This window comes from Rana temporaria, chromosome 4, assembly GCF_905171775.1.
Source record: "Rana temporaria chromosome 4, aRanTem1.1, whole genome shotgun sequence".
Taxonomy (NCBI): Eukaryota; Metazoa; Chordata; class Amphibia; order Anura; family Ranidae; genus Rana; species Rana temporaria.
In genome coordinates this window covers 1,727,465-1,755,450 of record NC_053492.1, presented here as the reverse complement: position 1 = coordinate 1,755,450, position 27,986 = coordinate 1,727,465, and the positions used below count along the sequence as shown (strand labels likewise).

Below are 27,986 nucleotides of genomic sequence, written 5' to 3'. Positions count from 1 at the left end.
TACACCTCCCTATTTTTTGGGGGGGCATCCATAGGGTACTTGAACCACACCATTGCAAACCCCATACATACTTCCCCCATACTCTCCCTCCTCCCTACCCACCCTGTCTCTCCCCACTCCCCTCTCTTGTCTACAATCCCATCCTTGCGTGGATGAGAGTGGAGAGGAACTTTCCCTATCCCCTTTTTTACTGAGTATAATCTCTATTTCATGCTCAGTATCCTTCATAACTCAACCCACAACCTCGTATAGCAGACTGTACTTTAACCCCTTCTCTCTCAGTCTTTTCCGTATTTCTGTATATGCCCTTCTTTGCTGTTGTATCTCAACTGGGTAGTCGGGGAAAAATAACAATTTAACATTTTCATACTGTATATCTGCCCTCATCCTTGCTGTTGAAAGAATTTGATCTCGGTCCCTGTAATTCAGTAAACGTATCAAAAAAGGACGGGGGGCGGGCGCCCCTGGTTTAGGGATACGGAAGGAGATCCTATGTGCTCTTTCCACCACGAATGTTGAGGATACTTCTGTTAATTTCAGAACTTCTGTTAATAATTTTTCCGAGAATGTAATTGGGTTATCCCCTTCTACCCGCTCTGGCAGACCCAGAATTCAAACGTTGTTCCTTCTTAGGCGACTTTCTGTGTCTATTGCTCTGTCCTGCAATTCTCTAATTTGCTTTTCCAATCTTTGCCATTCCTTGTTATCCTTTTTAATTTTTTCCTCAACTTTTGAGACGCGGATTTCTATTTCTGTTGTCTTTTTCTGTATTTTATCGAAATCGCGTTTTATTGAACACACATCTACTGCCAAGGCGTCCATTTTATTTGTCAGCACTTCACTGCTTGCTTTTATTGCATCCAATATGTCTTTCCCAGAATGCGTGTGCTCCCCCTCTATTGCTGCCGTCTGCGTCTCCGTTGTTATCCCTTTTACTGGGGATTTTTGCGGGGATTGTGGAGGTTTCTTTGCTGCCTTTGCCGCCATGGCCGAGGGAGAGGAACAGGGGGTCACTATCTGTGGTTTCACACGAGATTTACTGGGGGCCATTTATCCTCATATTAGTTTAGGGGGGGGGAAGGAGAGAGGTTTATTCCTCCTTTATCCCCTACCCTTCTTTCTACCTGGCTCTTTAATCTCTATTCAAGAACTGTAGAAAACTGTAGAGTATCATAACACATAGGAGGAAAATGGAGTATCTGTTCCAGGCAGACCTAAGTTCAAAAAGAAAACAGACTTAGAGAAAAAAAAAAGGGGGTGAGCCCAGTCCTTCAAGTTATTAGGATTGAATGCTTTGGGGCTCACAAAGAAAAGAGCATAGACCAAGGACTTCCAGTTGGAAACAAAGCGCTAGGTCAAAAGCTATAATGCCAGGGAACTGATAATCAGGGGATTACAAGCCAGTGTCCATAAAGTATATATTTCCATCCATTGCTTCTCAGGCCCCGTACACACGTCCGAGATTCTCGACGAGAAAAACATCGTTTTTCTCGTCGAGAATCTTGTGAAGCCGCCGAAAATCTTGGCGAGTTAAGTTCTCCCATAGAACAACGAGAAAATAGAGAACATGTTCTCTATTTTCTTGACGAGATTCTCGGCGGCTTTCTCGGGGCAAAAGTGTACACACGGCCGGGTTTCTCGGCGGAATTCAGCTCCGACCGAGTTTCTCGCTGAATTCTGCCGAGAAACTCGGTCGTGTGTACGGGGCCTCAGTCCCCTACACATTTCTCCAAAACGGCCAAATATCGGCCGATATATCGGTCGACCTCTAATCTTGTCTCCACCTACTATGCAGCCCTAATGACTGACTTTAACCCCAGGTATCACAAAGCTCAGCTAAAGTGGACCTCTCTGGACCTCTCCCTGGTAGACGAGGACTGGTCAGAATTTAGTGATACGTATAAAACTTCAGTTATTGCTTCCCCGGATCGCATCATACAGGTAAAAAATTTTCATCAAACCCACCTCACTCCGGCTAGGTTACACAGGATGGGTCTCCTGCCCTCGGCTGCCTGTTTCTGTGGCTGTGGCCAGGAGGCCGATTTCCTACATTGCTTCTGGTCATGCCCAGTAGTTCCGGGACTTCTGGGAGGAAGTGGGTGCTTTCATCTCATCGGCGCTAGGCCTCCCAAACATAATCCACCCCAAGAACTGCCTATTTTGGCAAATTACACCTATCATCACATGCCAAGAGACTGCTCCGCATACTCTACTTCTATGTTAGAAAAGCTATTTTACTGTCCTGGAAGGGCGCACAGACCTCTCTGAGGTCCCTCTGGGTAAAGCTTATTAATGATTCTATCCCACTGTATAAACTTACTTTTCAACTCTGGAAACAGAACAAAACCATCCACAACATTTGGGGTAGATGGTTGGCTAGTCCGCTAACCCTCTCCCAGCACTGATTGTACTACTCTTGATTGACCATTGATGGGCCGTGCCCCAGGGATCTATGCCCTGGTAATACACCTGAACCTTTTACCATTGTGCCTACTTTATATCTTTGCACTGATATCTGTTTATTTTTCTATGTTTGAGCATATTGCCTACTGTTTATGACCAGATTGTCTGGTGGTATTGTTGTTGTTTTTTGTGTTTCTTTCTGTTTGTTTGTCTTAAATCCAATTAAAATATCTTTAAAAAAAAAACAATGTCCCGCCTCCAGTGGTCACTTCACACTGATTCAATGGATTGGATGAGTGTGCCGTCTATCACAGGAGGCGGGACTTTGTTACTGCGGCCCGGGAAATTCAGCTCCCTGACACAGGAAGATCACCACTCTGCAAGAAGAGGAGGAGGAGGGAGCGGAGGATGGGACTTTGAGCCATCAGGATGACACCCCGCAATGGGCGGACCCCCGGAGGCACGGCCACTGCGTATGTGCAATTATCTTCACTTTTTTTCTTTCGGCAATATGCTGAAAACACCATTTTGGGACGATATGTTTCGGCCGATTAAATTTCGGAGCATCCCTAATTATAAATACACCTCTTAATAAAACCCCCATCCCATATTATTGTATAATCTGTTATTATAAACGGAAAAGCTGAATTACATTGGAAATAAAAAACACATTTCCAAAATGAAGAGAATGTTCCGGCCCCCGAAAGTGGGGGAATGTTCTGACCCTGAAGGGGTTAATGTACGACTCCACACTATATATGTGTACATACCTCCCAACTTTCTGAGATGGGAATGAGGGACTTCTATTAGCAAAAGTGTGTAGGCATAGGACACACCCTTTAATGGAGACATATAACCACTTCCTTACTGGGCACATATACCCCTTCCTGACCAGGTGAAATTTCAGCTTGTGGCACTGCGTCAATTTAACAGACAATTGCGCGGTCGTGCGACGTGGCTCCCAAACAAAATTGACGTCCTTTTTTCCCCACAAATAGAGCTTTCTTTTGGTGGTATTTGATCGCCTCTGCAGTTTTTATTTTTTGCGCTATAAACAAAAATAGAGCGACAATTTTGAAAAAAAAAACAATATTTTTTACTTGTTGCTGTAATAAATATCCCAATTTTAAAAAAAATTTCTTTTTTTTTCTCAGTCTAGGCCATACGTATTCTTCTACATATGTTTCATAAAAAAAAAATTCGCAAGAAGCGTCTGGTTTGCGCAAAAGTTATTGCGCTTACAAAATAGGGGACAGAATTATTATTATTTTTTATTATTTTTTTTTACTACTAATGGCGGCGATCAGCATTTTTTTCGTGACTGCGACATTATGGCGGAGACATCGGACACTTTTGACACATTTTTGGCACCATTCACATTTATACAGCGATCAATGCTATAAAAATGCACTAATTACTGTATAAATGTGACTGTGATTGAAGGGGTTAACACTAGGGGGTGAGGAAGGGGTTAAATGTGTACCCTGAATTGTGTTCTAACTGTGGGGGGAGGGGGGTGACTGGGGGAGGTGACCGATCTATGTCCTTATGTACAAGAGACACAGATCGGTCTCCTCTCTCCCCTGACAGGACATGGATCTCTGTGTTTACACACAGAGCTCCACGTCTTGTCCCTGTAGCCGCCGATCCCGAGTGCCTGGCGGACATCATGGCCGCCAGGCACACGCATTGGCATCTCAGCGATGCGGCGGGGCTGCGCGCGCAGGCCGTAAAAACACGGCCAGTCAGAGAAGTAGAACCACCCTGCGGCCGTATAAAGTCGTACGGCCGTCGGATAGTGGTTAAAAAAAAATGGATAAACCCACAAGTGCATTTTTACCACTAATATTCCTTTATATTGGCTTTTGGAATTTTTACAAATGCAGCAGAAAAATGTAGAAATTGGATGGAAGGTTTAGCACCGGGAAAGACTTTTTGATAGATAAATAGTGCATTTTATATACATGTATATAGATCAGACCAACATGAGGGACACATGAGGAGGAAAGAGGGATTTTGTTGTGAATGAGGGACAGTCCCTCCAAATCAGGGACAGTTGGGAGGTATATGTATGTATTATCATCTGCTGGAGATAAAAGACGTCACAGTGACTATGGTGGAAGAGGACGGACATGAGGGGGGTTACTGGGTGTAAATAGAAGATAAGATCTTATTCAGGGGTCAAGTCCTGGGGAAAAAAGTGTGGGAACTCCCACCCAAGATCCACTCCCCCACCAAAAAAAAAAAAATTATACGCTCATATGCATAATTACTAAACCGCATGTTTTTTTTTTTTGGATCTACTGTACCTTAGTAATCCTTTGTTACTGGCCGGCTTCATGTATATGGATTCATGGGGTAGTGTGCGGGTATTCCTTCACTTCCTCAATGCCGCAAGGTCTCCTGGGAGCTTTTGTCATTGTTCTTTCTAAATCCTGCGATAACTTGCGGCAGACCTCGAGCTGGGCATCACCGATTAGTGAAGGATTGCCTCGGGCGGCTTGGCTGCTATGGGCTGCTCTAGTCCTGCAAAGGGAACTGAGTTCCTGCTGTGAAAAAAGTGCAGGAACTCCGTTCCCACGCGTTCCCGCAGGACTTGAGCCCTGATCTTATTACCTCCTCTGCTGCCTCTTCCAAAGATGTCTCCTCACTACTTCCTCCCGACTCACCTCTCACCCGGAACTTCCTGTCTGTTCCTGACATCATTTCCTGTCTTCCATAGAGTTTTCCTATCAATATGGTAGAAGTGAGAAAATCACCACCTTGTGACGCTCAGAGGACCTGCAACCCGGAGAAACATCTTGTAGTGTGAACTCGGCCTTGTGCTTTGTGTGTATATACTGTATATTAGGGTTGTCGGTTGACCGATTCCGAGTTTTTTCGGCGGTACTCAGACGCCGATACCCCGCCCCGATACACAAATAGAATACTTGCCACCCCCGCGTCCCCCCCCCCGCCGCCGACCGCCGCAACCGAAGCCGCAATCCGCCGCCGTTACGCCGCATCCCCGCTACCGCCGACTGTGTAATACGGGCGGGAACATTACAGCTTTGAATCGCTGTAATGATTTGCGCATAGACACTACATGGCTGGATGGGGGGGATACATGGCTGGATGGGGGGGATACATGGCTTGATGGGGGATACATGGCTGCATCTGTGGGGGGACATGGCTGCATTTGGGGACACATTTAAAAAAGTATCGGTATTCGGTATCGGCGACTACTTGAAAAAAAGTATCGGTACTTGTACTCAGTCCTAAAAAAGTGGTATCGGGACAACCCTACTGTATATCCTTATAGATGGGGTCATCTCCACTCCCACCAAGAGGGAGAGAAATATATTACTGCCTAGTCCAGCCTTTCTCAGCCAGGGTTCCTCCAAAGGGTTCTAGGGGTTCCTTGAGCAATGGACAATTTCTGTCTCTCAGTTACAACTAGGGTTGCCACCTTTTCCTCAAGCCAAACCTGAACATTTTTTGTGTCGTACGGCAATTATTTTTGCAGTATATAGTCGCTATAAGATTGTAAAAGATCAGGGGTACTTTTGGGTGCCCCGATGAGAGTAGTAATACGGCGTGCTATGCGCGCCATGGCGAACAGCTGGCTCCTTGCTAAGAGTGGATCTGATGTGGAATTTTTGAATACAAGTGGATGAGTTAAAAACCAGGATTTGCTTTTAGCTGCTTTTAACTGTTTCTGCTGCAAGTGTTGAATTGTTTTGTCTCTTTTCTCTGACACTTTTTAAACAGCTTTTTTTTTCTTTCTGCTAATTAAGGGGAGTGTTTAATTGATAACAGGTGAGTATATAAGTGTCTTTAAAAACTCCATAAGAGCTGGCTCCTTGCTAAGAGTGGATCTGATGTGGAATTTCTGATCAGAAGTGGGATTTTTGAATACAAGTGGATGAGTTAAAAACCAGGCGTTTAAAACAAGAGTTAAAGACAGGAGTCTGCTCAAACTGTAGGTATCATCTTAATCTTCATAGAAGTAATTATATTGTAACTGGGAAATGAGTGCTAGCAGGGTTGAAGGTTTTGCTCAGTGCACAGTGTGTCACATGTATGCAAAATTGGTGCAACAGCTCCAAGATGGATACCGCTGTGACAGATGTGAGCAGGTTGCCCTTCTGGAAGCTCGTATTAGAGATCTGGAGGAGCAAGTTGCAACACTGGGTAGAAATAACAACCTTGAAAGGGGTCCTCTGCTCGCTGAGCAAGTGGTCAGTAAGGTTGATGTGGAGGGTGGAGGGGCAAGTCAGGATTATCAGATAGGGAGATGGGTTAATGTAGTTAGAGGGAGTGGAAGGGGCGTGAAGAAAGGGAAGGCCAGTCCTGTATTTGTGCATCAAAACAAATTTGCCAAGTTGGGTGATGATGTGGAGGTGGCAAACACAGAGGTGGCAGCCCTAGATGTTACTGCTACCCCTAACAGCCGGGAGAGCAACCCATCTAGTAGAGGTGGGGAGGGGAGTGCAGGTAGGCCTAGACAGTTGGTGGTAATAGGGGATTCTATAATCAGAAGGACTGATAGAATAATTTGTCGCCAGGATCGCTTCAACCGAATGGTTTGCTGTCTCCCTGGTGCCAGGGTTCAGCATGTGGTGGACCGGGTGGATAAATTACTGGGAGGGGCTGGGCATGACCCAGCTGTCTTGGTCCACGTTGGAACCAATGACAGTATACATGGAAGGTGGAGGCTCCTTAAGAATCAATTTAAAGAACTAGGCTGCAAGATGAAGGGAAGGGCCTCCAAGATGATATTCTCTGAAATATTGCCTGTGCCATGCGCAACACAGGAAAGGCAGGGGGAGATTAGAGAGCTGAATGCATGGCTAAAGACCTGGTGTAGGAAGGAGGGATTTGGGTTTCTAGAGCACTGGGCTGACTTTTTATTGGGGTGCAACCTATATGCTAAAGACGGTTTGCACTTGAATGGAAGGGGGTCTGCTGTGCTGGGGGAGAGGTTTATGGGAATGCTGGAGGAGTATTTAAACTAGGATTGAGGGGGGAGGGTGAATTAGAATTACATCGAGCAGACAGGTCAGTTAGTGGTCAGACATTAATGGAGAGTGGAATGGGGATAGATGGGGGGAGGGTTATGGCAGGTGACAAGAAAGTTCCCATGTTGCAAACAGCCATTGGAAATAATAGTGACATTTGTAGTACTATAAATTATATGAAAAACACCAGAGAAAAATGTAATAATACATGTAAGTGTTTGTTCACCAATGCCAGAAGTCTGCCAAGCAAAACAGGTGAGTTGGAAGCTCTGGCGCATGAGGAGAGCTATGATGTAATCGGTATTGCTGAAACTTGGCTTCAATCCTCACATGACTGGGCTATTAATATTCCTGGCTATGCTCTCTTTCGGAAAGACAGGGTAAAAAGGAAAGGTGGAGGGGTCTGTCTCTATGTGAGAAGTGACCTCAAAGCAAGCGTGAAAGAGGACCTGGTTGATGGAGAGTGTGATGAGGCTGAAGCATTATGGGTGGAACTGCATACAGATGTGCGTAGTTCAAAATTAATCATTGGAGATTGTTATAAACCACCCAATGTTAATGAGGAGGTGGAGACTCAGCTCCTTGCACAGATGGAAAGGGCTGCAAGGTCTGGGACGGTGATAATAATGGGGGATTTTAACTACCCAGAAATTGACTGGATTAATGGCACTTCTGGGACAGTTAAAGGACAACAATTTAAAAACCTATTGCAGGACAATTTTATGGTGCAGTTTATTGAGGCCCCAACTAGGAATGATGCCCTGTTGGACCTGATAATCTCAAACCATGCAGAGCTTATTACTAATGTTCAGATAAAAGAAACACCTGGGTAGCAGTGATCATAACATGATTTCATTTAATGTTAACTATACAGTAAGCAAGAAATACATACAGGTAAGAAAAAAACACTCAATTTCAAGAGAGCAAATTTTCCAAGGATGAGGGCTGCTCTCCAGGACTTGGACTGGGAGGGACTATTGGCACAGCTGAACACAGAACAGAAATGGGAATTCTTCAAAAAGACTGTGTGGAACCTCACTGCAAAGTATGTTCCCATGGGCAATAAGTTTAAAAGGCTAAAAATAAAACCTATGTGGCTCACGGTCAAAGTTAAAAAAGCTATAAACAATAAGAAAGTAGCTTTTAAAAAATATAAAAATGAAGGAACACTAGTGCGGTTTAAATGTTACAAAGAATATAACAGGATATGCAAAAAGGTAATCAAGGATGCAAAAATTCAAAACGTACGACAGATTGCAAAAGATAGTAGGACAAACCCCAAACAATTCTTTAAATATATTAATAGTAAAAAGGTGAAGTCTGAGCATGTAGGCCCCTCACAAAATAATCTAGAGTGGGTGACTGGGGACAAAGAGAAGGCAAATTTATTAAATGTTTTCTTCAGCTCTGTGTATACAATGGAGCATGGGGGAGCTCATGTCCAAAATGGGGGTGGGGGTGACACAGCCCCAAATCCACAATGGCTCAAAAGTGATATGGTGCAGAAATATTTAGACAGAATAAAGGTGGATAAAGCACCTGGACTTGATGGCATCCACCCACGGATCCTAGGTGAGTTGAGCTCTGTCATTTCAAAAAAAAAAAACTGTATCTAATATTTAGGGACTCATTAAAGACAGGAATAGTACCACTGGATTGGCGCAGGGCCAATGTGGTGCCCATATTTAAAAAGGGAACAAAGTCTTTACCAAGTAACTATAGACCTGTTAGTCTAACTTCTATAGTTGGGAAGATACTGGAACGTTTAATAAAAGACCACATGGATGAGTTCTTGCTGGAAAAAAACTATTTAAGCAGCAGACAACATGGATTCATGAAAGACAGAAGTTTGTCAGACAAACCTGATTTCCTTTTATGAAGAGGTAAGTAAAACCCTGGACAGAGGAGTGGCTGTGGACGTGATATATTTGGATTTTGCAAAAGCGTTGGATACAGTTCCGTACATACGGCTCATGTGTAAGGTAAGGTCTACAGGATTGGATATATCAGTTTGTAAATGGATAGAAAATTGGCTGAAAGACAGAATTCAGAGAGTCGTGGTTAATGATTCTTACTCTGAATGGTCCAAGGTTATCAGTGGTGTACCCCAAGGTTCAGTGCTGGGACCCTTACTTTTCAATATATTTATAAATGATATTGGGTCTGAGATCAAAAGTAACATTTCTGTCTTTGCAGATGACACCAAGCTATGCAGTGAAATAACGTCCTTACAGGATGTCGCCAATTTACAAGCCGACCTCAATGCTCTGTCTAATTGGGCGACTGAGTGGCAGATGAGGTTTAATGTTGATAAATGTAAAGTTATGCACTTAGGGAATAAGAATATGCATGCATCATACATGCTAGGGGGAGTACAAGTGGGGGGTCTGTAGTGGAGAAGGATCTGGGGGGATCTGTAGTGGAGAAGGATCTGGGGGTCTTGGTAGATCATAAGCTCAATAATAACATGCAATGCCAAGCTGCGGTTTCCAAAGCGAGCAAAGTCCTTTCATGTATAAGAGAGGTATGGACTCCAGAGACAGAGATATAATTTTGCCCCTGTACAAATCATTAGTAAGACCTCATCTGGAATATGCAGTTCAGTTTTGGGCCCCAGTTCTCAAAAAGGATATCGGAGAACTGGAGAAAGTGCAGAGAAGGGCAACCAAACTGATAAGAGGCATGGAGGAGCTCAGCTATGAGGAAAGATTAGAGGAACTGAATTTATTCACTCTTGAGAAGAGGAGAATAAGGGGGGATATGATCAACATGTACAAATATATAAGAGGTCCATACAGTGAACTTGGTGTTGAGTTATTCACTTTACGGTCAACACTGAGGACAAGGGGGCACTCTTTACGTCTAGAGGAAAAGAGATTTCACCTCCAAATACGGAAAGGTTTTTTCACAGTAAGAGCTGTGAAAATGTGGAACAGACTCCCTCCAGAGGTGGTTCTGGCCAGCTCAGTAGATTGCTTTAAGAAAGGCCTGGATTCTTTCCTAAATGTACAGAATATAACTGAGTACTAAGATTTGTAGGTAAAGTTGATCCAGGGTAAATCCGATTGCCTCTCGGGGGATCAGGAAGGAATTTTTTCCCCTGCTGTAGCAAATTGGATCATGCTCTGCTGTTTTTTTTTGCCTTCCTCTGGATCAACTGTGGGTATGGAGTTGGGTGTATAGGATTTTACTGTGTTTTTTATTTTGTTTTTTTATTTTTTGTGGTTGAACTGGATGGACTTGTGTCTTTTTTCAACCTGACTAACTATGTAACCTCACCAGTGCAGACAGTGCCCATAAGTGCAACCTGATCAGTGCCGCCTCACCTATGCAGACAGTGCCCATCAGTGCCGCCTCACCAGTGCCCATCATCTGTGCAGCATGATCAGTGCCGCCTCACCCATGCAGACAGTGCCCATCATCAGTACAGCCTGATCAGTGCCACCTCACCCATGCAGACAGTGCCCATCATCAGTACAGCCTGATCAGTGCCGCCTCACCCATGCAGACAGTGCCCATCATCAGTACAGCCTGATCAGTGCCACCTCACCCATGCAGACAGTGCCCATCATCAGTACAGCCTGATCAGTGCCACCTCACCCATGCAGACAGTGCCTATCATCAGTACAGCCTAATCAGTGCCACCTCACCCATGCAGACAGTGCCCATCATCAGTGCAGTCTAATCAGTGCCCATGGGATGTGTCTGGGTATGTGTTACAGCTAGGTACTTTCCTTGCACCGCCTCTTCGGAGGGGGGGTGATTAATCTCAGTCATGTCTTCTCTGCCACTCCAGAAACTCTGTTGGAGAATCTGACGAGTTGGAGAATATGACAGAACACCCGGTCCCAGCCCACAACCGCTCAGGTCACGTGTGACGTGCTGGCTGCCTCTGAGACTCCTGGGAGGTGGGAGTTGTAGTTTGCTGCGCTGCCGAGTTCCTCCCACCGCCAGGAACTTCAGTGCGGCCAGACTACAACTCCCAGAGTGCAGCGTAGCAGCAGCCAGTCAGCGGCCGCCTTCTAGTACTGGTTATCCCAGGCCTAGGGTTGCCACCTTTTCTTCAACCAAACCCGAACACTTTAGCGGCAGGATTTTTTTTGGGGGGGGGGGTATACCCTAAAAGATTGTAAAAGACCTGGGACACTTTTGGTGGCCTGAAAGATTAGTAATGTGGCGCATAGCTCGTCGCAGGAAACAGTGCGTGTGGCTGAATTGCGAGTGTTCTGCACAGAATGCATCGGTCAGATATGTCCTGGGGAGAGGGCTAGTGCTAGCAGGGGGGTGGGCCCATCATATTCAGCCTTTGTGCCAATCATACATCCACTGTGCCCATCATATTCAGCCTTTGTGCCAATCATACATCCACTGTGCACATCATATGCAGCCTTTGTGCCAATCATACATCCACTGTGCCCATCATATTCAGTCTTTGTGCCAATCATACATCCACTGTGCCCATCATATTCAGCCTTTGTGCCAATCATACATCCACTGTGCCCATCATATTCAGCCTTTGTGCCAATCATACATCCACTGTGCCCATCATATTCAGCCTTTGTGCCAATCATACATCCACTGTACCCATCATATTCAGCCTTTGACCATCATATGCAGCCTCACTGTGCCCATCAAATGCAGCATCAGTGCCAATCATACATCCACTGTGCCCATCATATGCAGCCTTTGTGCCAATCATTCATCCACTGTACCCATCATATTCAGCCTTTGTGCCAATCATACATCCACTGTGCCCATCATATTCAGCTTTTGACCATCATATGCAGCCTCTGTGCCCATCATACAGCCTCTGTGCCCACATGTGCTGGGGGCACTTGGGGGGTCAGATATGTGCTGGGGGTGATGCACTTTGTGAGAGAAAAGGGCCAGTGCAAGGGGGATGGGTAGGGGGGTAGGATATGTGCTGGAGGGGTGTTTTGGGAAGGAAGAGAGGGGTTGCCAGATTTCAAATCGAATCCACACTTCTAGCCTTGCCTCCCCCCTCCCAGCACATATCCTTCTAACCCCTCCATCACTCATATGGCATCTACCTTGTCCTCCTTTCCAGACACTCTCCCCCCTCCCCCTCCATCTACAGCAGGGCTCGACAAATCCCGGGCGCCAGGTCGCCATGGTGAGTAGAAATAGGGTCCTGGCGACTCGAATTGGAAGGGGGGCAAAAAAAAAGCTGGGGCCATCTGGTGGTGAGCCGTTGGTATTACAAGTTGTTACCACCAGATGTGTAAGCTGGAGCCATCTGGTGGTAGCCGTTGGTATTACAAGTTAAGCATTACAAGTTAAACAGCAATTCTAATGTTGTTTTTCACTATTTTCACTGCCATCTTCTTCCCTCTAATTAGAACCCCCAAACATTATATATATTTTTTATCCTAACACCCTAGAGAATTAAATGGCGATCATTGCAATACTTTTTGTCATGCCGTATTTGCGCAGCGGTCTTACAAGCGCACTTTTTTTGTGAAAAAATTACACTTTTTTAAATTAAAAAATAAGACAACAGTAAAGTTATCCCCCCTTTTTTTTTTATATTATGAAAGATAATGTTACGCCGAGTAAATTCACACCCAACATGCCACGCTTCAAAATTGAGTCCGCTCGTGGAATGCCGACAAACTTTTACCCTTTAAAATCTTCATAGGCGACGTTTAAAAAAAATCTACAGGTTGCATGTTTTGAGTTACAGAGGAGGTCTAGTGCTAGAATTATTGCTCTCGCTCTACCAATCGCGGCAATACCTCACGTGTGGTTTGAACACCGTTTATATATGCGGGCGCTGCTCACGTATGTGTTCGCTTCTGCGCGCAAGCTCGTCAGGACGGGGCGCGTTTTCTGGCTCCTAACTTTTTTACCTGGCTCCTAGATTCCAAGCAAATTTGTCAACCCCTGATCTACAGAGCATAATAAAAACTTAGTGCAGACCTGAGATCAGAGCGTCTCTGCTCCCCCCTCCTCCTTGTGTGTGTACAGAATGGACGGAGAAGGAGCTCCTCCCCCCTCCTCCTTGTGTGTGTACAGAATGGACGGAGAAGGAGCTCCCCCCCCCTCCTCCTTGTGTGTGTACAGAATGGACGGAGAAGGAGCTCCTCCCCCCTCCTCCTTGTGTGTGTACAGAACGGACGGAGAAGGAGCTCCTCCCCCTCTCGCCTGGCCCCGCTCCGAGCCACATTCCTGTCTGAATAATGTGTCCGGGTTTCAGGCAGAAACATTATTCAGACCAACAGTGAGAATGGGCTGACAAGAGCCCAGGGGCCAGGACGCCATTTCTAGTTACCATGGTGACCTGGGATTTGTGCCCTGACTTCAGGTGACCATAGATACATGGAAATTCAGCTGGTTCAGCATCGGTCACATTTCCATCCATGTGTGGTCACTGCCGGATAAAAGTCACTCGATCAGCGGCTGCAGCCAATAGCTTCATCACTGATCTGTGTATCCTGAGACCGGAGGAGCGCCCCCCCCCCCCCCATTGTCAGAATACAATAGTGCAGCGGGGAGGATTCCCCCATCCCCCTCCAATGTGTGGATGAGGGAATCGCTTCAGTTTTTTCCTCTCATCCCGCTGGATGAACGATAAAACTGAACCATGAATGGCCAGCTCTGGAAGCAAGATATATTATTCATCAACTGATCCCCCTGAAGGGGTTAATCTTCATATTACCTCCTCTGCCGCCAGATCCAGCAACGTGTCTCCTCACTACGTCCTAAGGAATGTGCTTTGTTCTCTTTATCTGACATCACTTCCTGTCTTCCATAGAGACTTCCTGTCTGTATTCCATAGAGACTTCCTGTCTGGGTAGAGGTGAGATCACCATCTTGTGGAGCTCAGAGGAACTGCAGAAACATCTCGTAGTGTGAACACGGCCTTGTGCTGTGTGTGTATGTACTGTATATCCTTATAGATGGGTCATCTCCACTCCCACCAAGGGGGATAGAAATATATTACTGCTCGGGGGAGGGGGGAGACATTTTGGCCCCTTTGATTTTGCAGTAAAATTGATGTGAGATTTAGTCATGTAGAACATCTGTTATATGGATACAAAGAACCCCAGCCGAGAGTAAAGGGTGGAAATGGCTCCTGATCCCCAGATTTGGGCAATTATGTCCCCAATATAAATAGAAAAAAACCTGCGCTATGTGTAACAACTCAAATACCTCCAGAAATAACTTCTACCGGACTGCTGCTGTAACAAAGGTAAGTCTTCCCTTTATCACCTAGAAGAGCATTGTGTGTCACAGCGCTGTCCTATTGTGTGTGCCGCCCATCAATTATCACAAATACACTAAAATATGTGGAGACATTCATATATAAAGTGCTAGGGGCTCCAATAATATTCTCTGCAGATCTACTGCTTCCACTTTACACCTACTTCATTCATCTTATGGTGTTTATCAATAAATGAAGTAATCTGATCCATGTGCAAATTCATATACAACATAAAGAGCTTTGTACTCAGGATGATGTTCCCTGCAGATCCACTGCTTCCACTTTACACCTACTTCTTTATTCTTATAATGTTTACTGCTTTATAAAAAAAAAAAAAATATATGTGTAAATTCATGTAATCATACAATATTTTGTTCTCAATATAGTGTTCTCTGCAAGTCCACTGCTTCCACTTTGCATCTACTTCAATAAACTATTTTTTTCTAAAAACAAAAAATCCACAAATCAATAAAAATCACCACTAAGGGGCGCCCTCACCATCACATGTGTAAGAGGAGGAAGAAGGCGTGGCTACACTACAGCTGGCACAGTTTGGAGCACCGAGAACTTTCACACCTTATCAACTTTTCATTGATTGGTGGATTTTTTTAGCAAAATAAGTTTGTTGCAGTAGATGCAAAGTGGAAGCAGTGGACTTGCAGAGAACACTATATTGATCACAAAATGTTGTATGATTACTAGAGTTGAGTGGACACCTGGATGTTCGGGTTCGATCCCGAACCCGAGCTTTGAAAAAAATGTTCGGGTTTGGGACCCGAACCCGACCCAAACTTTTACCCGAACCCCATTGAAGTCAATGGGGACCCGGACTTTTGACTACTAAAATGTCTCTAAAAAACGAAGGGAAAGGGCTGGAGGGCTGCAAATGGCAGCAAAATGTCGGGAAGAGCATGGCAAGTACTCTGAAAATAAATGTGGATAGGGAAATAACTCAAAATAACATTAAAAAAATAAGAATAAAAAATAAAATCATTTTGACCTAGGAGGACGAGGTCCATATGTATTAGGAGGTTGAGGTGGATGTGGCGGTGTAGGTGGAAGCGGCGGTGGAGGAGGAGGAGGTGGGGATAGCCAACACAGCAGGTTTTGGTTTTTAATTGATTTATTTTTTAAATTAGGGTAAACCCAAAAAGAGTGAGAAAGATCTAGAGTTGCTACCTCATCCCTTTAAACCTGAACACAGAGTAATTACACAGGTTCTGGGGCTAATTTACTGTCGATAAGGCACCAAGTGAGTTTAATTAGCAGCAACTTAATCAGCCAGAGAACCTGTGTAATTAATATGTTTTTGCTTTTAAAGGGATGAGATAGCTACCCTAGAAAGATCAGAAAAAAAACAATGGCTGGGTAAGGCCGGCCCGGTGTCTATTCTGCACAAGATACGGACAAGTCCTCTGGGATCCATGCCTGGTTCATTTTAATGAACGTGAGCTTGTCCACATTGGCTCTGGACAGGCGGCTGCGCTTGTCTGTGATAACGCCCCCTGCCGTGCTAAATACACGTTCAGACAATACACTGGCCGCAGGGCAGGCCAGAACCTCCAAGGCGTAAAGGGCAAGCTCAGGCCATGTGCCCAATTTGGAGACCCAGAAGTTTAAGGGGGCATAGCCGTCATTCAGTACGTGTAGGAGTGTGCACACATACTGCTCCACCATGTTGCTGAAATGCTGCCTCCTGCTAAAACGTTCCATATCAGCTGGTGGTGCTGTTTGTTGTGGCGTGCTGACAAAGCTTTTCCACATTTCGGCCATACTAACCCTGCCTTCTGAGGTGCTGGCGGTGCCCCTGCTGCATTGGCGACCTCTTCCTCCTCCTCTGCCTTCGTCTTCTACTGTGGCCCCGCTGCCAGGTGGGAATTGCACCAGCAGCGCGTCTAACAGCGTGCGCTTGTACTCGCGCATCTTGCGTTCACGCTCCAGTGAGGGGATTAAGGACGGTACATTGTCCTTGTAACAGGGATCCAGCAGCGTGGCCACCCAGTAATCAGCACCAGTTATAATGTGCGAAACACGCCGGTCATTGCAGAGACACTGCAGCATGTAATTGCTCATGTGTGCCAGGCTGTCCAGAGGCAACGAACAGCTGTCCTCTGTGGGAGGTGTATCATCTGTGTCCTCTGTATCCCCCCAGCCACGCACCAGTAATGGCCATGAGCTGGTCTGGATGCCATCCTGCTGTGAACATGGTTGCTCCTCCTCCTCCATGTCTTCCTCCTCCTCATCCTCCAGAACTGTGCCCTTGCTAGACAATTGTGTACCTGGCCTTTGTTGGTGCAGGAACCCACCCTCGGAGCCACTTGTGAATGACTGCCCTGAAAGCCTTGCAAATGATCCCGATTCCTCCTCCTCTTCCATCATCGCCCGTAGCGTTTTTTCAAGGAGGCATATAACTGGGATAGTCACGCTGAGAACGCGTCATTGGCACTGGCCATGTTGGTGGAGTACTCAAAACAGTGCAACAAGGCACACAGGTCTCGCATGGAGGCCCAGTAATTGGTGGTAAAGTGGTTCTGTTCCGCAGAGCGACTCACGCGTGCGTGTTGCAGCTGGAACTCTACAATCGCCCTGCTGCTGCTCGCAGTCTGGCCAGCATGTGCAAGGTGGAGTTCCACCTTGTGGGCACATCACATATGAGGCGGTGAGCGGGAAGGCCGAAGTTGCGCTGTCAGGCGAGCAGCAGCAGGGTGAGAACGCCGAAAGTGAGCACAGACGGCCCGTACTTTCTGCAGCAGCTGTGGCATATCGGGGTAAGTTCTCAGGAAACTCTGCACCACCAAATTCAGCACAAGCGCCAGGCAAGGGATGTGCGTCAAACCGGCTAGGCCCAGAGCTGCCACGAAATTTCGCCCGTTATCGCACACCACCAGGCCCGGCTTGAGGCTCACTGACGCCAACCACTCATCGGTCTGTTGTTCCATGTCCCTCCACAACTCCTGCGCGGTGTGTGGTTTTTCCCCCAAACAGGAAAGTTTTAAAACTGCCTGCTGTCGTTTACCCATGGCTGTGCTGAACTTGGTGGTGAATTTGTTACGCCGACTGGATGAGGAGGCGGTAGAGGATGAGGAAGCAGAGTAGGAGGAGTTAGGAACAGGAGGCAAACTGAAGCGCCCTGCAATCCTCGGTGGTGGAAGGACATGCGCCAAACTGCTATCCGCCTCAGGCCCAGCCGCCACTGCATTTACCCAGTGTGCTGTTAGGGAGATAGAACGTCCCTGGCTGTGCTTACTGGTCCATGTATCCGTAGTTAGGTGGACCTTGGCACAGATGGCGTTGCGCAGTGCACACCTGATTTTGTCCCCCACTTGGTTGTGCAGGGAAGGGAGGGCTCGCCTGGAAAAGTAGTGGCGGCTGGGCACGACGTACTGTGGGACAGCCAATGCCATCAGGCTTTTAAAACTCTGCGTCTCCACCAGACGGAATGACAGCATTTCAAAGGCCAGTAATTTTGAAATGCTGGCATTCAGGGCCAGGGATCGCGGGTGGGTAGAGGGGTACTTCCTCTTACGCTCCAGTGTTTGGGAGATGGAGAGCCATGGGACATTGTGGAGATGTTTGGTGACCCAGGTGGTAGTGTTGCTTGCCGGTCCTCTAATTGAGGGGTGGCAGGTGGCACTGTCACTACGGAGGTGGATGAAGAGGCAGAGAGGCCCGAGACTGATGCAGAAGAGGAAGCAGGAAGAGCCAGAGACCTTTCTTGTTTTTTGAGGTGTCTACTCCACTGCAGCTCGTGCTTTGCACTTAGATGCCTGGTCATGCAGGTTGTGCTCAGGTTGAGAACGTTTATGCCTCGCTTCAGGCTCTGATTGCACAACGTGCAAACCACGCGTGTCTTGTCATCAGCACATTGTGTGAAGAACTGCCACGCGCGGGAACTCCTTGGACCTGGCTTTGGTGTGCTCAGTCCCTTGCTGGGTTGGGCAGTAGCAGGCGTACTGTCTAGGGGACGGACGCTCCGCTTTGGCACCCTGCTCCCTCTTCTGCTGTGCTGGTGGCTCTGTGCGACCACCGCCTCTTCCTCCGAACTACATGGGTCACCTGCATGAGGTTGATTTCATGTCGGGTCGAGGACCTCATCGTCCTGCACATCATCTTCCACCCAGTCTTCACCACTGCCCACCTTGTCGGTCTGCACAATTGCAAAAGCACCAGCTGGCAACTGTGTTTCATCATCATCATGCAAGACGTGCTGTGATGGTCCCCCCATGAACTCATCCTGAAATATAAGTGGTTGGGCATCAGTGCACTCAATCTCTTCCCCTTCTGGGCCTGGGCTAGTTGGATGGCCCTGGGAACACATGCTAACAGACTCATCAAAAAGAAGAAGAGACTGCTGCATGCTTTGGGGCTCAGACTGCTTGGCTGATTTGCAAGGGGGTGAGGTGAAAGACTGATGGACATCGGCTGCAGGCGCCAACTCTGAGCTTTCAGCACAAGACTGGTTGGAAAACAATGTGAAGTAACTGGAGGCACTGTCAGCAACCCAATCTACTACCGCCTGTTCTGCTCCTGGCCTCAACATTCGTAGAGCTGGATTAGGCCCGACCAAATACCGCTGCAGGCTCTGTCGGCTACTCGCACCTGAGAAAGGTGTTTCACTTGTGCTTGTAGCTGGCACAGATCGACCACGTCCTCTCCCTGTAACAGGAGCTCCACCAGCAGCACCACGCCCGCGGCCACGTCCCTTATTTGACGGTTTCCTCATATTTCTCAAATTTAGGGTCTTGCCCTAATTTTGAGAAATTTTAAATACAAAAAAGTGTAAGCTGGTGAAATAGGCAGAGATTCACCTATATATTTCTCTAGCTATAGCAATAAGCAGGAAGCCAGCACTAAACAATGTACTGCACAGACAGTATATCACAGGGGAAAGGTGGAGTGCTGTTGAAATATACAGAGTCACCTATAGAGTGCTGACTGCCCCTATAGAAAAAATATTTCAGGAACCTGTGCCTGCCTGACTATGTACTTGACAGAAACACAGTATATCACAGGTGCACATGTGGGGTGGCAGGTGTACTGTTGTTGAAATACTCAGTCACCTATAGTGCTGACTGCCCCTACAGAACAAATATTTCAGCAAACTGTGCCTGCCTGCTAAGGAACTTGACAGAAACACAGTATATCACAGGTGCACATGTGCTGTGGCAGGTGTACTGTTGTTGAAATATTCAGAAATAAGATGATGCAGATATCAAATTAATAAAGTGTGCCTCTTGATATTTCTGGATCAGTAGAACAGCATAGACCTAACACTTTCCCTCAGAAGAACAATCAGGAACCTTTCCCTAACATAAGTGAAATCCAGCCAGATACACCTAACTTTCCCTATGCAGCAGATTCCTCCAGCCTTTCCCTATCTACAGTGAAGCAGAGTGACGATCTGTGCTGTGTGCCTCTATCTAATATAGAGGCACGTCACATGATGGGTCACATGCTGCACTGGCCAATCACAGCCATGCCATAAGTAGGCATGGCTGTGATCAGTTCCCAGTCACAGTTGTAACACGAATGGCGATTGGCTGCCGTGCAGCGCGCCGAAACATACCCGAACACCAAACCCGAACCCAGACTTTTTCCAACTATTCGGGTTCGGGTTCGGGTCCGGGTTCGGGAAAAACCCAAAGTCCGTACCGAACCCGAACTTTACAGTTCGGGTTCGCTCAACCCTACTCCTCACCTCTCCGGTCAGGTCTGTGTATTATTAATAGAGATAAAAATGATGTCATGTGACCTCCCAGAATCCTCCTCACCTCTCCGGTCAGGTCTGTGTATTATTAATAGAGATAAGAGTGATGTCATGTGACCTCCCAGAATCCTCCTCACCTCTCCGGTCAGGTCTGTGTATTATTAATAGAGATAAGAGTGATGTCATGTGACCTCCCAGAATCCTCCTCACCTCTCCGGTCAGGTCTGTATTATTAATAGAGATAAGAGTGATGTCATGTGACCTCCCAGAATCCTCCTCACCTCTCCGGTCAGGTCTGTGTATTATTAATAGAGATAAGAGTGATGTCATGTGACCTCCCAGAATCCTCCTCACCTCTCCGGTCAGGTCTGTGTATTATTATTAGAGATAAGAGTGATGTCATGTGACCTCCCAGAATCCTCCTCACCTCTCCGGTCAGCAGGTAGATGATCTCCAGGGTGAGGTTTAGTATCCTCTTAGTCATGAGACTCCGATCCTCCTCCATCCTCATTGGTCAGGCTATCTATACAGGTTACATATAGACCAATAATTGATGAGAGAGAATGATGAGGACTGTACTGGTTGTACAATATTAGGATGGGGGTGTATGGGGGGTAATATGAGGGATTCTATCATGTAAGAAGAGCCCCCAACCCTAGACACTGACTTTTAGAAAAAAAAATGCGCGGAGGTCCCCGCAAATTCAATAACCAGACCCTTTAGGTCTGGTATGGATATTAAGGGGAACCCCGCCGTCAATTTAAAACAAAAATTACGTGCGGTTCCCCCTTAATATCCATAACCAGACCTGTTATCTAAGCACGTTGACCTGGCCAGCCGCAGAAAAGAGGGGGGGACAGAGTGCGCCCCCCCCCCCCTCTCCTGAACCGCTCCAGGCCACATGCCCTCAACATGGGGAGGATGTCCACATGTTGATGGGGACAAGGGTCTCATCCCCACAACCCTTTCCCGGTGGTTGTGGGGGTATGTGTGCGGGAGGTTTATCAGAATCTGGAAGACCCCTTTAACAAAGGAGACCCCCAGATCCTGACCCCCCCTGTGTGAAATGGTAATGGGGTACACTGTACCTCTACCATTTCACGAAGGAAGTGTAAAGTCTTATAAAAAAAACACACACACACACCGTAGAATAAAGTCCTTTATTAATAAAAAAAATAAAATAAAAAAACTCCAGCGGTGATAATCCACTCGTTCCCGGCTTCCTGCTCCAACGGTGTCCCGATCCTGCGACGGCTGCGATGAGAAGATCCAGCGACAGCCGCGTGATCTCCGCTCCAGCGATGAGAAGATCCATCCGGAGCGCTGCATCGCCGACCTCCTCTCACCACTGGACACAGCCCAGCGAATGACGTGCTGGAGCTGTGACATTACTTATATAGAGGAGGCAGGGCCACCCGTCACGTGACCCCGCCCCCTCTGACGTACCCTCTGCTACGTCACTGGGGAAGCCCAGAGTCTTTCCTCTTCCTGGGCTTCCCCAGTGACGTAGCAGAGGGTACGTCAGAGGGTGCGGGGTCACGTGACGGGTGGCCCTGCCTCCTCTATATAAGTAATGTCACAGCTCCAATGCGTCATTCGCTGGGCTGTGTCCAGCGGTGAGAGGAGGTCCGGGATGCTGCGCTCCGGATGGATCTTCTCATCGCTGGAGCGGAGATCGCACGGCCTTCGCTGGATCTTCTCATCGCTGGAGATCACCCGCAGCCGTCACAGGATCGGGACAACGTTGGAGCAGGAAGCCGGGAACGAGTGGATTATTACCGCTGGAGTTTTTTTCTTTTTATTTTTTTATTAATAAAAGACTTTATTCTACAGTGTGTGTGTGTGTGTGTTTTTTTTTACAAGACTTTACACTTCCTTCGTGAAATGGTAGGGGTACAGTGTACCCCATTACCATTTCACACAGAGGGGGGGTCAGGATCTGGGGATCCCCTTTGTTAAAGGGGTCTTCCAGATTCTGATAAGCCTTCTGCCCGCATAAACCCCACAACCACCAGGCAAGGGTTGTGGGGATGAGACCCTTGTCCCCATCAACATGGGGACATCCTCCCCATGTTGAGGGCATGTGGCCTGGAGCGGTTCAGGAGAGGGGGGCCACACTCTGTCCCCCCCTCTTTTCTGCGGCCGGCCAGGTCAACGCGCTCGGATAACGGGTCTGGTTATGGATATTTAGGGGGAACCGCACGTAAATTTTTTTTAAATTGACGGCGGGGTTCCCCTTAATATCCATACCAGACCTAAAGGGTCTGGTTATTGAATTTGCGTGGTCCTCCGCGCATTTTTTTCCCGAACTCCGATCCCGGACCCAAACTTTTTCCAATTATTCGGGTTCGGGTCCGGGTTTGGGAAAAACCCAAAGTCCGTACCGAACCCAAACTTTACAGTTCGGGTTCGCTCAACCCTAGTGGCTAGTCCTGCTTCATCGCTGATGTGCGTAATGCTTACACGTTTCGATCATTTCTGATCTTCATCGGAGCATACATGTGTGTTCAGGGTCTCTTACTAAATAGCCCAAGGTAATTACCGGTCGTTTGATTCAGCTGGGATAATTAGGAGTCAGACACATCCAACACAATAACATTCAAGACAGACAAACTAACTAAGGAAGTGATAGGGTAGAATATTGCCCGAATTTTTTAATACCCAAATAAAAATAGAGAATAAAATGTTTTTACACATTAAAACAGAAGTTGTGTAGCAAGATATATCCTGTACATTAAGGAAAAGACACTGATTTAAAGGAAATAGACCGAAAAGGTATATCAAACATTAAGATAATTGCTATAGCAAAAGGGTATTTTACCTAAATTACCATACCTCCATCCGTGCCACATCCTTTACTTTCACACAAAAGCATTGACGAAAGGTTTGTGCAATGCATTTCCAGAGCCTGGGAGGTTACATTTTTCTGGTGCTGGACAACGTGTTGCTGAGGCTTCGTTCAATCTCAGAGCGGTGGAGAAGGTTACTGGCTGACCAATGCCTTAAGACAATTCTTCAGTCCTCAGCACCAACCAAGGTCTGATCGGTTCCAGCAACCGTCACCAGCATCTGTATTACATGGTGCAGGAATATCTAGGGGCAAGATCAGACTTGGACATCTTTCCAACAGAAAATCCACTGGGTTACTGGGCCTTGGGGATGGACCACTGGCCAGAGCTTGCACAATATGCAATTGAGCCACTGGCCTGTCCTGCATCCAGCGTTCTTTCTGAACGCACATTCAGTGCTGCTGGAGGCTTTGTAACTGTTCAAAGAGTGTGCCTGTCCACAGACTCTGCTGATCGGTCTTGGAATCAGTCTTGGATCACCAAACTACCAAGCACCTGATGCGGATATAACCAATTGATTTTTCTATGGATGTGGGACCCCTTGAAGACTGCCTATGCTGAGTGACTATCCTATTATGCTGAGTGACTATCCTATTCCTCCTCAATCTTGAAGATGCTAGCTTCTACGAATATTTTTGGTTCAAGGTACCACTAACCAAGGCCCAATTTATCTGCCCCGGTTTAACAGAGGCATGTAATTACAATTTTTTATCCAATATTTCATAGCAGGACACGTTCCTATGCTCAACAAGAGTATCTGTGAGGGGTTACAGTGTTGTGGCACCACCACCAAGGCCTAAGACCCAATTTTTCTGCCTCTGTTTAACAGGGGTGTAACGGAATGGCCCGTGACACCCAGAGACTTTTGAAGGATGGGGGTACTCCTGTGCCAGCGTCACTAATAACTCTTGGGTCTAGGGTCACCCTGTGTCCCTTTTGGGCATAGGGTGACTGAGAAATATTAATTATAAATTACATGAGGTGGGACATTACTGTTAATTCATGTATTGAGCCAGGAAATAAGGGACATATGTTGGATTGTTTTAGCATGGACAGTAATCCACAATACATTCCTTAATGTCTGCAAAGAACTAATATTCTGACCCTACCGGTCAATAATGACTCATTCCTCTGTGTAGCACAGGCTGTTGAGATGGTAATTGAGTCTGTACTGGGGTGAGGTGGATTTGAGCTTGGTAGACAGCCTGGCTCCTGAAAGACCTTTCATTAGGTATGCTAATACTGTTTGATGTGTGGAATGTGACTTCTCAGCTGTAGTAATTAGGTCATGTTAAAAAGGTGACAAAACGTCCGACATAGAAATGTGTATTCTGCAGGTGAATCACTTAGTATCGGAGTCCGGATGTCTGGGGAATAATTAGCTCAACAGGATGTCATTGTCTAAGAGAGTGTGTATTGAAGTGATGTGTGGGTGGAGAGTTACTTGTTCCTTTGATTACTGTAACATGTTGTACTGTATATAAGACTGAGAGTTACCATTAAAAGTGTTCATTCATTTTGAAACCAGAGACCAGAGCTTGTGTTGTCTCGGTTATTCTGGGAAATGGGATGGATGGTTGGAGTGTCAGATAAGCTGTTGTGGTTGATGGAAGGGAAATCGTAAACGGTGGTGACCATTACAAGGGGCGTGCAATTACAATTTTCAATCTAATATTTCACAGCAGGGCTCGTTCCAGCGCCCACCAAGAGTAACTGTGAGGGGTTACAGTGTTCGGGTACCACCAACACCTAAGGCCCAATTTTCGGCAGAGTATATAGTGCAGTCCGTATAGTATATACAGGCGGCCCCCTACTTTCAAACATTACATTACAGCCACAAGAAGTTTTAAACAAATTATTTTCCTTTAGAAATGTTATTCTGCTGCGGGACAGTTCTAAACACGGGGGAAAAATGCGCAACTTTACAGGCATACTATAGACACCCCCCAGGTACGAAATTGAAAGGAATATTTTACTTTGTTTCGCTTTAAGCATTATTATAATCACTTCTCCTGAGAAAAAATGTTGTTTTTAAAACTTTTGTTGCATTGACACATGTCCCCTGGGGCAGGACCCGGGTCCCCAAACACCTTTTATGACAATAACTTGCATATAAACCTTTAAAATTAGCTTTTGATTTTTCACATTTGTGTCCCATAGATTTTAACAGTGTTTTATTGCCAGTTCGCATGTTCTGCCGCAAACCGAACCGGGGGTGTTCCGGCTCATCCCTATAAATTAGACAGATAACTGAGAAGCCGCAGATGTCACTCGCTAACAAGCTTTTAGATGTTTTACGAAGTTCCAAGGAATGTCTATACAAGAGGAAATCTATATGTTGTAAACGCCTAGAAGAGGCCACTTAGCATCCTGGCGTGAGTCGCTTCTTTCCCTGGTGAAATAAAAGGTTTGTTTTCCTGGAGTCCGTGTCCGGAGTCCATTCCTGGTTTCCCAGAACTCAAAGAGCCGTTTTGCTGCAACATTTATCTGGTGCATTGGCCGGGAAACCAGGTGTGACGGCTGTGACAGGTGACAACACCACCAGCAATTCTTCTCATTCCACCGACACACACAACTTTTTTTTCTCTTCAATACATTTTTTTATTATAATTTTTACTTTTAAACAGATTACAGTCATAGAATCAGGAAATAGTAAAAAGGTAGAAATGCGATTGGTCAGGAAAATGATTTGTCTGGAATGTGGAGGCGGAGTCGTACAATACAATACACAACGTGTTCCATTATTATAACAAAGTATTGTAGAAAAGATCACACCATAGAAAATGGGGGAAAAGGAGAAAATAAACCCGGATATTAAGGGGGAATTTGTGAACGAGGAACCTTAACAATCACCACCATTTTATTCTTCAGGGCCTCTGATATCAGATAATATATGTTTGGGGGTTTTATCTAAATTCAGGCCTAAAATAATACAAAAACATCTCTGACAGTGAAAGGGTTAATGTGAGCTAGATGGGATCACTCTGCTGTGCTCACACATTAGAGCTCCCCCTAGCTGCAGCCTGGTAATAACATTGCTAGGAGGTCTATTCATTTATCTGCTCCATACTTCCGATCTTTATATAAAAGTTTCCTGACATTTAGGGGTCTATTCATAAAAGATGTGCATAACAATTCCCCCGAGGAAAGTCCATGTACATTCCTTCTGTGTGAATGGGGGAAAGATGAATGTTATCAGGATATTTGCTGTGCTGGTCGAACGGTTTCCATTCATTTACAATAGAAATTATTGCATTTGGCCACTAGATGGAGATAATTTCTATGGTACTTAGCGCCATCTAACGGCCAAATGTGGTATTTTCTGTTTTACGTCAATGGTCAGTATTAAAACCACAGTGACAGATTTTTGCCACTAGATGGAGCCGATGATCCAATATTTGTCATGATTGGAGGAACGCGTGTCACATTCATTCTACAATTTGTTTTATAATAGATCCCTAAATGTCTGTGAAGTCTCCCACCACAAAATGTACTCAGCCAATGAGAGAGAATGACTCCATTTTTATTTTTGAAGGCCTAGAAGACCACCTTTTAAGTGGTGGGGTTAACGCATTTCGTCCTGGAAGCAACTTGAGAAAATAGACCTCTTGCAAGAGTTTCCACCACAAAATGTACCAATGAGAGGTCATGACTCCATTTTTATTTTTCTACTGCTATCAATGGCCAACACGGTACAACACTTCATCCATGTCTTTGGTGATCTCTGATCTCCTTATGAAGTGTTTCTTACATGATGAAGATCAGCCATGGAGTATATCTGAGGTGTATATCAGGGTGTGCTTCTTCCCCACATGAGAGCTGTGATGTCCAGCAACATTCATATACAAGACATTTCCCGCACTCACTAATACACCTCGAGGGTTGTGTGGGACCCCTGATGTACAGGAAGACAGGACTTCAGTAAGGAACAATTCCCTCACTCAGGACAGGAATACGGCTTTGCCCCCGTGTGAGATCTCTGATGTTTGGAAAGAGTGAACTTCCGTGAAAAACATTTCCCGCACTCAGAACAGGAAAAAGGCTTCTCCCCCGTGTGAGATCTCTGATGTGCTGAGAGATTGGACGTTTCTGAAAAACATTTTCCGCACTCAGAACAGGAAAAAGGCTTCTCCCCCGTGTGTATTCTCTGATGTTTGGAAAGACTGGACTTCACTGAAAAACATTTTCCACACTCAGAACAGGAAAAAGGCTTCACCCCCATGTGAGATCTCTGATGTGTGGAAAGACTGGACTTCACTGAAAAACATTTCCCGCACTCAGAACAGGAAAAAGGCTTCTCCCCCGTGTGAGATCTCTGGTGTGCTGAAAGATTGGACTTTTCTGAAAAACATTTTCCGCACTCAGAACAGGAAAAAGGCTTCGCCCCCGTGTGAGATCTCTGGTGTGCTGAAAGATTGGACTTTTCTGAAAAACATTTTCCGCACTCAGAACAGGAAAAAGGCTTCTCCCCCGTGTGAGATCTCTGATGTATGGAAAGATTGAACTCCCGTGCAAAACATTTCCCACACTCAGGACACGGAAACCTCTTCTGTGCTAGATAGACAGCACCGTCCCTCACAGTCTGAAGTTCCTCAGGATAAGAGGAATACGATGGTCCGGCACCATCCCGCACAGTCTGAGGTTCCTCAGGATAAGAGGAATATGATGGTCCGGCACCGTCCCTCACAGTCTGAGGTTCCTCAGGATAAGAGGAATACGATGGTCCGGCACTGTCCCGCACAGTCTGAGGTTCCTCAGGATAAGAGGAATACGATGTTCCGGCACCCTCCCGCACAGTCTGA

The 27,986-nt window shown here is 46.2% G+C and overlaps 1 protein-coding gene across 1 annotated transcript in view; it reads right to left on the bottom strand.

Annotated features, from left to right (window-relative positions):
• Positions 1-27,547, bottom strand: part of LOC120935819 (oocyte zinc finger protein XlCOF7.1-like) — a gene marked incomplete at both ends in the record, with an annotated part of 54,836 nt that extends 27,289 nt beyond the window's left edge. Inside the window, 2 exons of the mRNA XM_040347881.1 lie at positions 19,065-19,070; positions 27,186-27,547. Coding sequence (XP_040203815.1) covers positions 19,065-19,070; positions 27,186-27,547 — 368 coding nt within the window. The remainder of the gene's footprint in view (positions 1-19,064; positions 19,071-27,185) is intronic.
• Between the last annotated feature and the right edge of the window lie 439 nt (positions 27,548-27,986).